We start from the raw sequence: 14,453 nt of genomic DNA on the forward strand, positions 1-14,453 counted from the left end.
GCGTTTCGAGGATATCGAAGCGACACTGTAACGCTTTTCTCCCTATAAATACAGGTGTTGGTGGGTTGGAGTTTCATCATCTACTATCAAATCACTTGCTCTGAGATTTGTGAGCGATTTTAGTTTTTTGGGTTTTCTTATTTTGTGCTTTCTATTCCCTGCTCTAAAGATGTTGTCCACTAGTGGTCCTGTGGACAAAAACATTGGTTTTTTCATATAATGATGTTTTTGAGATCATCACAACCATCAAGAGGCGTCTGGACTAGTCCGTTTCACTATGGCCTCTGTTGTGACGATGGTGCTAGTCTTTGAATGTGCCTCATGGGTGAGGAGGTCTTGGGAAAGTTCAGCATTGTTATCGGACGTCTCTCGCATAAATTTCTAATGGTCAAATCAAATTCTTATCAAATTTAATAAATCTCACATAATAGAAATCTTAGTCCATTAAATTCAATAAGTAGGAAACTATTTCCTTTTAGATCACCATTTAAGCTATGATTCATTTCCCTGTCTCTAGTTTCGAATACCTCATATAATAGAAATCTTGGTACCCTAAGATAGTTAAATCCAACCCATTATGTTTTCTTAAAATAGAATTTCCATTATACCCTCATATAATAGAAATCTAGGGTGTAATGAAAATTTTCTATCCAAGAACCATGATAATCAATTCTATGTCACTTAATTTTAGTTTGTTATAAAAACTTTTAGTTGATAGTTTTAGTCATTTTGCTTTAATTTATAATTTCATCAATCTTATCACTTAATTTTAGTTTGTTATTTAAATTAAGGCATTGTTATTAGGGTTATTGGTTAGCTTACAAATCTCTATGGGATCGACCCTTGCATTTGTATCTATACTGCGATAGCAATTCGTGCACTTGCGAGGAAGTAAATTTGTTCATCAATCGTCATGTTGACGCTAATGCCAAGCCTTTTCCATTTCATCTAATAGGTTGGCACCTTGATTACCGAAATGACAGTTATTTTTCTCATCCCAGATGATGCCATGTGGATTGGATAGAAGCTTTTGATTATTCCTTGTTTGGGCGTACTATAAAAAGCATATCACACCCAGGCTTTCTTACTTTTGAGTTTTGAAAGCTTCCTTTTCAAACTAATCTTTTCTCTCAGGTTTTGAAAGCGCGACAAATTTGCGTTGGTTCCACCTATATTTCTTCGGATATCTCCCTTAGTAAGTCGTTCCCTTCCTTTTCTCTTTCCCATTTTTGTTGTCAATACTTTTTGACAAAAATGTGTTAGGTCACTTGAAGGCGGTTTCACTAGATGGCCAGTAGTAGCAACCAAGTTACTGGTTAGAGGAGAGAGTCGTTCTTTAGGTTAGAGGATTTGAAGGGGACCGCCCTAGTGACGTCGGGGGTACGATGGTGAGGGTCGAAGACACCAACTCTAATGAGGGTATTGTCCTAACAACGGTGTGTGTGCTGACTGACCACTCTCCTTCCCCCTGCCCGAGGACAAACTAATCCATGTCTTTGAGGATTATGGGTTGCCTATCGAGCTACAAGTAATAGATAGTCATTCGCTTGAGAATCCATCTGATGGATGGGTGGCGATGTCGGAAGTCCTCTTGAGGTGTGGCATGTCAGTCCCACCTCACTACTTTATCTCTCGGGTTTTGCACCGGATCAGGATTGCTTCACTACAGATGAAAGCTAACTCCTATCTTTATTTGGTGAGCATGTACATCACCTTCCAAAAGGCCGGTTTGGGAGAGCTCACGGTGAGTGAGTTCATCTATGTCTATAGTCTGAAGAAGAGCAAATGAGGGGCCTACTAACTTTCCAAGGCGAACTAGCCTAGTCTTTATGGGATGGTGGGGATCCTTAGCAAGATCAATGGTTGGGACTCTGATTATTTCTTTTTCCGATGGAGTGGGAATGTCCCTTCCATTCATGGGTTGTTAGGACAACTAGTCATGTCTAGCCTAAGGTCTCTAAAAATTTCAAGCATTGGATCCCGTAATTCTCTGGGCTCTTTTAGGACGAATGCCACGTGGGTAATCCATTATGCTTGAGAATCTGATCAATTCTGGCTTTACCCTACGTCTACAAAGTTTTAGACCATATTCTCTAAGGCGAAAAAAGACTAGTAAGCAGGCTTGCTTGGCTTTTTGTCTCATCTGAGGTGGTATGCATGCTAACTTCGTGTTCGTTTATGTTGGGATGCACCCCTGGAAACCGGATCAAACTCCTAAAGGGCCTATTCCAAGGAAAACGATCCTCAAGTGCCAATAATCCAGCAGGCCGAAGAAGAAACCTACCGTTGTAGTTTTGAAAAGGGGAGAGGAAGATATTAAGGAAACGGCTCTTGCCTCGATCCCTTAAAAAAGAGCAAGACTGGGTGATGCGGAGGCCCACCTGCCGCCCCCCCCGGTCATCCGGCGATGGCGAGGAGTTAAATGCTGTAGGGATCCCCTCCGATATTTCTCCCAAGGTGACGATGTTACATGAGATGGTCACCTAGGATATGTTCGAAGAGGCGGAGTAGATGTCTCTTTCGAAGAAGCTACATGCGCTCTCCTCGGTGTTTTTGAGGGTGAGTTCCTTCTCGTTTGTTGTTTGTTCCTCGTGTTTCTTGGTTTGAATGTTTGGAAATTTATTCCTTTGAAATGTTTGTTCTTTCCAAGAAACTTGGTGAGTCTTCTTGCCAAGAAGTTGATTTCATCTTCTCCATAGAGGAATCACCTTTCTCTTCTTCATTTATTGTCTTGAGAGCAATCTCCTTCTTTTATTTGCTTTCATCCTCCTTTGGCTTTCTCTTCATCTCAAAAGTTAACAAGCTACCAATGAGCTCATCCATTTTCATCTTGGTGAGATCGTTGGATTCTTCTATCGCAATCACCTTCATTGTCTAACTCTCCGGCAATGAATGAAGGATTTTTTTTACAAGCTCAAGAGTTTTAAAACTCTTTCCAAGACACTTGAGGTCATTTATCAAGTTGGAAAATCTTTTGTACATGTTGGTGATGCTTTCTTCGGATTCATCTCAAAATGCTCATAGTTGCAGAATAGCATCTCGATCTTTGATTCCTTCATTAGACTTGTTCCTTCGTGAGTTGTTTGAAGAATTTCCCATGCATCTTTGGCTGTTTCACATATCACAACTCTTCCAAACTCTGTAGCATCAAGAGAACAAAAATAATGTTATGTGTTTTATCATTTAAACTTAATTTCTTTTCATCATTAGTCGTATTATTTTCTTCTCTTTTTGGATGACTTGTATTAAGGTCCATGGGAACTTAATTCCCTTGTTCTACTATTTTCCATAAATTGTAATCGATGGACTTAATATGAAGTCTCATTCTAATTCTCCATTGTGCGTAGTTTACACCACAAAACAATGGGGGTCTTGTAGTACAATGACCTTCATTAAAGAGAGATGTTGATTTACTAGATATCTAGACCGATTAACTCTTGAAACCATTAGGTAAGCAATGAACGAGTGCAAATGATAATGATGCTTCAAGTAAATATGCAAGGAATAATAAATGGGTTGAGAGAGAAGAAATGGTTAGAGATTTATAGTGGTTTAGAGCTCTATCCACAAGTCTCCTACATCCACTTCTTCAAGCCAACCTCCTTAAAGTTCCATTAGAATCGGACTGTGCCAAATACACTAGTTTGACAAGATTTTGCCTCTAGATTTACAAGATTTCACCCACAAGATGTTTGAATAAAAGTAAGTGAAAGATTGCCTCTTAAACGAGGCTTAAACACACAACAAGAACAATACTCTCAAATGTTTTCAAATGAGTACAAGAAAGTGATGATTTGATTTGGATTTTTAGCTCAAGGGATTATGTGAGAATGTTTTTTATATGACTTTGTATCTTTGATATTCTCTATGTCTTTCTTAGCAATAAAAAGGCCTTATATATTGCTCATCTCTTCCCTTTGAAGCAAAGAGTCCTTGATGCATTTAATGAAACTATGAAAAGCCTGTAGACACGGAGGAACGTGTGTTCCACCATCGCAAATAGTTGTTCCTAACACCAACGGTCATTTCGCACAGCTTTAGGATTTCTAGTATGATCGTTCCACCATCACGAGTGGTCGTACCAAATCACGAATAGTCATTCTACTACAGGGAACAGTTGACCCATTGGTTTTTTATAAATCCATAAGAATTCAAGAAGCATGCACGACTTCCTAGCACGATGACGTTCTGCCAAGAACAATCTTTGAGTGTGAACAGTCATTCCACCATGAGGAATGGTTGTTCCACTTTAGATACATGAACTTCAACTTGATATTCAAGGCTTGTATTCCAAGACTTGTCAAATGCACAAAATATTTGAATTTTGAGTACTTTGACTTTTGACTTGGATGGAACAAGAGTGCTACTTGGTCGTGCTGTTGTGAGCGACTTGACCCTATTTTGGGCAAAAGCATGCACGATCATGTGAACATTGTTGTGTTGAGAGGAATGTGCATCTGGGCAACTTTGTGATACAATGAAGAGTCGTTCCTTTGTCCTGCACGATCGTACCGATTAGAAAAAGTACATTTTGTTTTTGGTTATGACTTCTTGTCATACCTAGCATGTTTGTTAGAGAACCAATCAACTCTTTGGTTAGTTTTGGCGCATCGAAAAATATGAGGACTCAACAAAGGCTTTTTACCACTGTTTATATAAAGATGTATAGATTGAGATATATAAAATATGAGTTCGAGAGTTTGATTCATGGTTAAAGAGGATTAATTCTTGAATTATATAACAAAATAAAGTAATAATAATACTATGTATACTAATTTTTAGATCACAAATGTTATGACATTCATTAATTAGAGTAATATGAATGAGGAAATAAGATGACAAATAATGTGCAATATGTTGGATAGAAAACTCAAAACGACATCACTCAAAGGGAAGTGAAACGGCAGCGTTTTTCTCTTAAGACTTTAGTAGCTTAGCTTAGCGCGCTAAACTCACTTGCTACTATTCTTCTTTTTCAGTAGTTCATTTCATTATAAATTGCAAAAAATGTTGTAAGTTCATTAATCAATTCAATAGAAACAGAAGAAAGTTCTCGACATTTTCCTTCTCTCTCTCTCTCTCTTTCTTCAACTATTTTTCTCTCTTCTCACACACAATAGTTGTTAGTGCATCATTTATGATCTAAAATTACGATAACATATTTATGGAATTTTAATAAAATTAAATGAAATTTGATCCAATAAAATGTTAATCCTAAACATATGTATTAACAAAATTTAGGAACATATTTGATACCATTTTTCAAAAAAGAATTTGGAAAAGAAAAAAAATTAACATTCATAACATTATAAAATTTAACCATCAGATATTGTCAAAGAACTAATTTGGAAAGCCATCTCCTATTTATAGTGAAAATAGTTTTCTTCGAATAATTAATTCATAATATTAAAATGAGATCAATTAAAACGGAATTGAAATAATAAACGGACTGTTCGACCTTATTTTAAGATATATACCACAGCCTGATGAGAAAATCTGAAATTATATGAAAGCATATGAATTGTCAGATGATCAACAAATTGTTCCTATCTCATGTTTTTTCTTATTATTCTCTTTCTCAAAGTTCATCTTTTGCTTTTGCTTATGCTCTATTTCATTCTTTTTCTGCAACTTTGTCTTTTAAGCAATTATATAAGGTTTTCTTTTTCTATCATTACGGCAAGTATATCAATTACTTTTCTTTTAGGTTGGGATTTCCATCATTCAGTCAAGTATCTTTGTCATATTTCAAGATTTTGAATACATCAAGAATTTTCTTTTAAGTAATTATATAAGATTTTGTCTATAAATATGAATAACATAGTCTTATAATCAATTTTACAAGTACCTTTTTTTATTAACTTCACCCTCTAAAAATCATTTCTATTTGAGCAACCAAGAACAAATGGCAGAAGGAATTCTATTAGACGCTGCGGGTAAAATCTTGGGACTGCTGGGGTCCTTGGCTGTTCGAGAAGGCATATTGGCATGGGGTGTTAAAGATGAGATTCAGAAACTCAGGACCACTGTCAACACTATCAAACTTGTACTTCGCGATGCTGAGGAGCAGCATAGCATAATAAACCCTGTGGTGATAGATTGGATTGAAAGGCTCAAAGATGCATTTTATGCGGCCGATGACTTGCTAGATGATTTCTCTACTCATTTTTCACAACAAGAGGCTTTGGGTGGAAATTAAATGGTAAAAGAGGTAAGGATCTTCTTCTCCAAATCTAATCAAATTATTTATAGTTTTAAAATTGCTTATAAGATTAAGACTGTTAGGGGGAAACTAGAAATGATTAAAACTGATAGGGATTTCCACCATAGTGAGAGTCTTGATGAAAAAAGAGTGATGAATATAGAAAGAGAAACACACTTAAGAATCATGAATATAGAAAGAGAAACACACTCTTTTGTACATGCAGAAAAGGTTATAGGAAGAGATAATGATAAAAACAAAGTTGTAGATCTTTTGTTGGACTCAAATGTTGATGAGAATGTTTCAGTCATTTCCATATTTGGCTTTGGAGGATTAGGAAAGACTACACTTGCTCAGCTTTTATACAATGATGAGAATATCATAAAACATTTTCAATTAAAGATGTGGGTGTGTGTATCTAACGACTTTAAGGTGAAAATAATTGTGGAAAAGATCTTAAAATCTGCAACTAGTAAGAAACCTGAAGGACTTGAATTAGATCAATTACAAGAATCCCTTCGAAATAAAATTAATGGGAAAAAATATTTACTAGTTTTGGATGACATATGGAATGAGGATCCCAAGAAATGGGATGAATTAAAAAATTTGTTAATGGACGGAGAGAGAGGAAGTAAGATATTGGTCACTACACGTAGTGAGCAAATTGCTAGGGTTACTAGTAAAATTAAATCTTATATCTATCCCTTGAGAGGACTTGATGAAAAAAAGTCTTGGTCTTTGTTCACACAAAAAGCCTTTGAAAATGGGATAGAGCCTAAAGATTCAAAACTAGTAGAGTTTGGAAAGGGGATTGTAGCAAAGTGTGGAGTAGTACCTCTTGTAATAATGACAATAGGGCAATTACTTTATGGTAATAATAATGAAGATGATTGGTTACATTTCAAGGATTCTGAAATGTCAAAAGTGTTTAAAGAAGAAAGTGATATTTTGCCATTGCTCAAGTTTAGTTATGATCACCTCCCCTCATATTTGAAACAATGTTTTACTTACTGTGCATTATTTTCAAGAGATTATAAAATTAAGAAGCAAAAATTAATTTGTTTATGGATGGCACAAGGGTTTCTTCAGGCATCAAACAAGGAATGTCTAGAAGATGTTGGTAATAAGTATTTTATGGCTTTAATTTTGAGGTCTTTTTTGCAAGATCCTGAATATGATGAATGGGGTAATGTAATTGCATGTAAGATGCATGGTCTTATGCGCGACCTTGCACAATTAGTTGCGGGAATTGAATGCACCATAGAAATTGTTAATAGGGTTAAAATGTAGATGTAAAATGTCGTCATCTATCACTAGATTGTGGTGAAGTAAAACAGTCATTGAATTTTCCAGTTAAATTATATAGTGCTAAAAATATAAGAAGTTTACTTTTATTTTATCAATCAAATTGGGAATTCGACTTGGTTGACGATAATGAAATTTTGTCAAAGTATAAATTCTTGCGAACATTGGATTTTGGAGGGTTAAGGTTTCAAAACTTGTGTTCAAATGGTGAATTGAAGAGTTCAATAAGTGAATTGAAGCATTTACGCTATCTCAATCTTTCTTATATGCATATAGAAATACTTTCTAATTCGTTGTTGAGGCTATGGAATTTGGAAACATTAGATCTCTCTTGTTGTGATAAGCTTAAGGAACTACCAAGAGGTATTAGAAAAATCTCTAACCTTAGGCATCTTATAAATAAGAAATGTGATTCGTTAATTGGAATGCCCTCTGGACTGGGGTGTTTGGGTAATCTTCAGACTCTATCATTATTTGTTGTAAGTCGCACAAAAAGGATAAACGGTGGATTAGAGGAATTGAATGGGTTGAAAAACTTGAGAGGAATACTAAAAATTTAAAATTTAAAATATTAGGAAAACTGTAAGTTGGTCAACTTAGAAAATAAGCAATTTCTTCGGTCTCTAATATTAGACTGGGGGAGAAGTGATGGTAAAGAGGATCAAGGGATTGATGAAGTGGTGTTTGAAGGTCTAAAGCCACACCCAAATCTGAAAAAAATTGATATAAGTTCATTTATGGGTGTGAAGTTGTGTAACTGGCTTTCCTCCCTTACAAATCTAACTTCAATTAGTGTGAGAGAATGTAAGAGATGCCAACATATCCCACCGTTGGGTCAATTACCTCATTTGAAGAGTTTGTCTCTTGCATATCTAGATGATGTGGAATACATTTCAGAGGAAGCGATGAACAATTATTCAACATTCTTCCCATCACTTAAGGAACTCATACTCTATAATTGTCGTAAATTAAAGGGATGGTGGAGGAGAGATAATGATAATGGAGTAGAATTTCCTTCATTTCCTTGTCTTTCCAAATTGTATATCCAAATTTGCCCCAAATTGACGTTCATGCCACTGTATCCATCTTTGGAAGAACTAAATTTGTCTGAGACCAGCTCAAAATCGCTGGTACAGACGATGATGTTGATGAATGGAGTGGGAGCATCAACTTCCTCCAACTTTTCTGCTCCTCTCTCCAATTTAAAGTCTATGCATATGTTTAAAATTCCTGATCTAAAATCCCTACCAATGGATAGGATGCAAAAGCTCACTTCTCTAGTGGAGTTGAAAATTTTGTCATGTCCAACACTCACTCATGTGGATCAAACCATACAATTTCTCCCTTCACTCCATAATGTGACTATTACATCCATTGAAGAACGTGACTTTCTCATGGATGAGAAGCAAAAGCAAATTCTCCAGACAAATGTACTTCTTAGTACCATACCTCCTTATAGATGAATTCTGAGGACAATTCTTCTTCTTAAACAGGTTAATACTTCTCTTCAAATTAATCAATCAACCTTTCTTATTGTGTTTGAATTATTTTTTAACTTCTTTTAAAGGATTGTCCTTTTTTCTAATGCAGAGCATGAACTGTATGGTGAGGACAAATGTTTCGGATTTTGTAGTTAATTGGTTAGTACGTATCTTATCCTTCATTAGTTTCGATAATTCTTTCAATTTTGTTCAAATAAGATAAAATGTCAATTTTATTATTGAATTTTGGAAAAAAATTTGTCTCAAAGTTGTGTGCTTTTATTTTCTTATTTCGGTGTCTTAGAAGCTAGACAAAATTCCAGTCATACAACAACATTAACTTTTATGTTCTTCTCATTTTTTGAATTTTCTCTAACTGCTCAATGGGCATAAACAAACTGAAGGTAACAATATCGTGAATATTTCTTTTTATGTCTTATCATTAAATAGCATTTTTTATGTGATCGATAAACATTTTTTTTTTTTTTTTGCATGCATTTTTTTATGTTTTATTTGCATGTGATAGAAACACAAAAACTCATTCAAAACAACTCTGGTTTTACTTGTTATCATATTCTTGCTACTTCAACAACTTAATATATACGGTTGTTTATGTTAGGTGCGGAAGTGATATGCTTTGACATCACATCGAATACATAATAGACACACCTCACAAATACATAATATAAAGACAAGATAAACAAGAAATCTAACCCGAAGAATCCTCTTATGGTTATATATGATTTCCCTCACTCTTTTATCCTATGATGAAGATATTCTCTAATCTCTCCCAGATCCTAATCCCATGATTAGATCCCTTTTGTATTTGTATGCTCACAAACTCACCTCTAAGAGCTTGCACCTTCCTCAGCTTGGCCCCCGAAGCTGACCTCAACTTGCCTCCAAAGCTGACCTCAATTTGCCTCCGAAGCTGACCTTGGTGTGTCTCAGGAACTCCCTCCACAAGCTCGCCAAGTAACTCTCTCTAGAGTCGAAACTGCCTCTCAAACGTAACTCTCCGTAGAGTCGAAACTACCTCTCACATAGCCTCCTTGAAACTTCCTCCCACGTAGCTTCCTTTGAATCTCTCATTAAGAGCTTGAATCTTTTCTCATCTAAAGACTCTTTTATATAGGTTCTTGAGTAGTAGCTTTCCTAGTTGAACGCACCTTCCTATTTCACGTAGAAGTAAATAATTGTCATTTTCTTACATTTGTAATGCAGAGCATGGACTATATATGGAGGGGGCAAATGCTTTGGATTTTAAAGTTAATTGGACGGTAAATTTCATACCCCTGCATTAGTTTCTCCTAATTCTTTCACTTTTGCATTCAAAGTTGTGTGCAACATCAACCTTCTTCTCATTTGGGAAATAATCAAGCAAATTTATGTTTTATTACAAATTAATCACTTTTGGTTAAATGGAAAATTTTCTTTTTCATGCTTTGTTACTCAGAGCAACTATATTGTTCTTCAATTCTTTCTTTCAAAATTCTACTATTTTAATTGTTATTATATTTGGTTAAATGAGAACAAAATGTTTTGTTATTTAGTGAAGCCTTCTACGCTGTCGTTTTAGCTTAAATACATCTTGCATTTCTGGCAATTGATCTCCTAGCAATCCAACAGTTGAAGACTCACCTTGCTGGTCAACCATATAAAAGCTGAAGCTTTCCCAATTTGCATAGTGCTCTTTCGATCGAATATCAATCTGAAACCCTCTGTTGTAGTTAGATATAGAACAGTTTAGTACTCTTGTGTAAATTAGGGGTTAGATCCACTCAAAAGGTTGTGTTTCTTTGTGGGTAGAGAATCAGGTTAGAATTCTCTTTAGGATTATTGATTTACGGGTATAAGAGTGAAACTATTGTGATTCTTGTAAGTGAGGGTTTGAAGGGAAATTTGATTGTGTGATCTGTAATCTTTGGGTGGCAGTAATAATAGTGCAATGAGCCTCTATATTCTGGAGCTCAACGTGGACGTAGCTTGTTCATTCTTGAACAAGTGAACCACGGTAAAAGATCGCGTGTTCTTCTTTTCTACAATTGCATATATCTTTTATCCTCTTTAAGCTTCAATCTAGTATCACACTTGCATATATCTTTAATCCTCTTTAAGAAGTAGTAAAAGCTGCAGCTGTAGAGTTCCTATTCCTCTGATAAGCTTCATTTGATGGATAAAGCATTTTTGTATTTGAAATTGTATCCAATTAGTCAATTTGCTTTGAACAAGGGACCTCATTTGTAGTTTTCAGCTGTTGCACTTTATACGGTAGTTTCGGTAGTGGTACTTTTCAAGTATTCCAGGTATCTTTGCTAAACTTAAACTGGAAGATCCTTATCCTTGTGATATTGACTAGAGAAACCCTTTATTTCTTTTGTCATTTCCCTACATAGTGTGCACAAATCAACCCTCCTGCCAAGTGCTGCTGTAAATAACACTTTTATTTTATATGAACCAGAAACTTATCAGAGGATTAAAGATAATGGGTATTGAAGATTTGCTTAAGATAGTTGCTTCATTTACAGTTTCTTTTTATGGGTATGTTTCTGTTTGATTTAAGTCTTATGATATTTTCAGGTTAATTCAAGACAATGATTCTAGTAATGGTTTAGGATTTCGGGTATGCTTCGTAATAAGTGTTGATCTGTATGGTTTTGTTCTCTTGTTATGTTAGATGGGTTGTGAAGCTATTGTCTCTTTGGAGTACAGAGTTTGGATTTTGTTATATGGGTATGTTTCAATTTTTTATCCTCTGTATTGCATAGCCATACACAATTTCCTTTTAGGCTGTCATCCATTATCTAACAAATTGAAAATATGAGCTCGTGTCTTGTTTTGGGTTGTTTTGTAAAGTTGTTTATTGTTTGCTCCCACTAGTATTAGTAGTAAAGTGTTCAACAAATATCAAAGCTCACTTCGACCAAAAAATACATAATCTTTGATATGCACTCAGATTTGCCTGCATGGATATGAGTTTACAAGTAACATGTTAACATAATATTTCATATGTTTAATTATTTACATTTATTAATATTTGTAGTTAATAATTGTAGATGATGATGTGAATGATGATTCGGATGATGATCTTGATGTGCCATTAACTAATCCGGGAATTGCGAAATCAAGAGACTCTACTATCACCCCCATTGTGGAATGAACATGAGCTGGACAAAAATATTTTTAGTTGAGTAATTTCAAGTCAAGTTAAATTTATCTTATGTTTTTGTATTTGTATTATTGACTTATTGTGTTTGGTATTTGTTTTTGTGTATTAGTGATGAAGTATTTGTTTATTTTGGTTGGTATTTGTTTATGTGTACTAGTAATTATGTATTTGTTTATTGTGTTTGGTATTTGTTTTTGTGTATTAGTGATAATGTATTTGTTTATTTTGGTTGGTATTTGTTTATGTGTACTAGTAATTACGTATTTGTTTATGTGTATTAATAATTATGTATTTGTTTATGGTTTTTGGTATTTGTTTATGTGAATTGAATTGAATTTAGAGTAGTTGATTGTCGGAGTGTAATTGTAAAAATTAAAAACTGCAGAAATTTTGGGACCGCAAAATTTAAAAATTGAAGAGAGAAAAAAGGGGTACCCATGGGTAGACCTGGCAAACGGGTGGGTTGGGCGGGTATAGTCCGAGTAGCAACGGGTCACAGGTGAAAAATTCTCGCGGGTCGACATTTTCATGATCCGTACCTGCCTATGCGGGCACGGGTCACCCATGGGTCACCCGTGAAATTTAAGCAGCTTTTTACATTTTTCATATTTTTACTGTTTTCCATATTAAACTTATTAGTTATTAACTTATTATATAAATAAATGATGATTAAATTAAATTTGATTAGATTTCACCAATATTATTAATTCAATTTAATATTTTTCATATTTATATCAAACTCCACCATATAGATAATAGAATTAATAAACACTAACATACATAGTAATTACTAATTAGTAAACACTAAACAATAAATTGTTTAACATTCAACATACATAACGTAAACACTAAATAATAAACGTATATAATTGTTTAACCAAAGTACCAAACCCACTAAACAAACAACCTCCCTTGATTATGCAATCTCCTTCCCCCGCCCTTGACTTAATGGCACAACCAGCTGAACACCATCAATTTCATCTTCTACAATTAACAAGATAAAGTTAACTATCGTAATAATAACAAACAAAATATTAAAACATGTTAAATATAAGTTAAAATGTACCTTTAACTTCATATCCAGAAATCCATGTCCTGGTGCATATCAAAACTCTGCATTCTCCGATAAAATGAACTTCGATATTTACTGAGCACTTTGCTACCAATACAAAACGGGATTCCGAAGCAACAGTCGTTATTGGTATACTCTCACATCACGGGCCATCATCGAAAGTATCGGGTATCGATCACTATTTTTCTTCCAATGGTCCAGGACATCCAAATTGCAAAATTTGATGCGATCAAATCTTGCCTCTCCCAAATAAGTATCCAATTCGGACTTCTTGGTAGCACTAAGTCACTCTTGCAGTAGTCAAATTCCTGCACCATTTAAATAGTTAAATTTATAAGAAAATTACAAAATAAGAAAACTTTATTAATCACAGAATATAAAATATTTATGAGTATCGACTTACACAGATATCATCTCCAATGATATGAGGATTACTAGCTTGTCCGCAATCATCTCCAGTGGAACTTCATGGCCACTTAGACTCTCATAAGCAGCAAAAAGCCTATACAACTCCTGTTGCACACCAACTCCACCTTTCTTGTTGCAACTACTGGGCCATCAACTTTTTTGTAACAAAACTCAACAAACTCAAACTTGAAACGTGGGTCCAATTGCTGCAATTGCTAACACAACTGATAAGAATCCCAAATTTCAAATTTTCCTTTCATTTGACTTGCCATGGTACTAAGAACTTCACCCTCATTTTCCATCTCTTCGTATAACCCACTTGAATTCTCCACACATTTCTGAGATACAAGTTTGCTGTGGGGTACTGGGAAACCGAAAAAAGAGTAGTGATCTCATAAAATGGTTGCAAGAACTTGCAAATCCTCTCGCCCCTATCCCTCCTCATTTGAAGGACAACTTTTATAATTGGGATCTATCAGTGCCAAATGAACAAACACACGACGGTATATTAATGCACTTTCAAGCATTACATAAGTGGAATTCCATCTCGTGGGAACATCCATTCGCAATCCTTTTGAGCTTATTACACCAATTTGTTTAACAAGTTCTCCAAACTTCATTCTTTTAGGCTCACTTCCTTTTAACATATTTCACACTTTCACGATTTTATGCAAAGCCACGCTACTCACCTTACCCTTCTTGGACTACCAGATTCAGATATGTGCACAACATCGCATGAAAAAAAACCATCACATAATAAAACATTTTGCAGACAAAGTTGAATCCTTAAAATGTCTTCCATTTTATCATTGTTAC

The 14,453-nt window shown here is 34.9% G+C and overlaps 1 protein-coding gene across 1 annotated transcript; it reads left to right on the top strand.

Moving 5' to 3' along the window:
- Nucleotides 1-6,388: 6,388 nt before the first annotated feature.
- On the top strand, nucleotides 6,389-7,492 carry LOC116139223 (putative disease resistance protein RGA3). Its single transcript, XM_031424895.1, has one exon. The coding sequence runs from the start codon at nucleotides 6,389-6,391 to the stop codon at nucleotides 7,490-7,492; it is 1,104 nt and encodes a 367-aa protein (XP_031280755.1).
- The last annotated feature ends 6,961 nt before the right edge of the window (nucleotides 7,493-14,453 follow it).

Source organism: Pistacia vera, unplaced genomic scaffold, assembly GCF_008641045.1.
Source record: "Pistacia vera cultivar Batoury unplaced genomic scaffold, PisVer_v2 Contig349, whole genome shotgun sequence".
Lineage (NCBI taxonomy): Eukaryota > Viridiplantae > Streptophyta > Magnoliopsida > Sapindales > Anacardiaceae > Pistacia > Pistacia vera.

Bases quoted from the DNA above. Each gene is read 5' to 3' on its own strand.
- LOC116139223 (XM_031424895.1), top strand. From the start codon at position 6,389: ATGAATATAGAAAGAGAAACACACTCTTTTGTACATGCAGAAAAGGTT.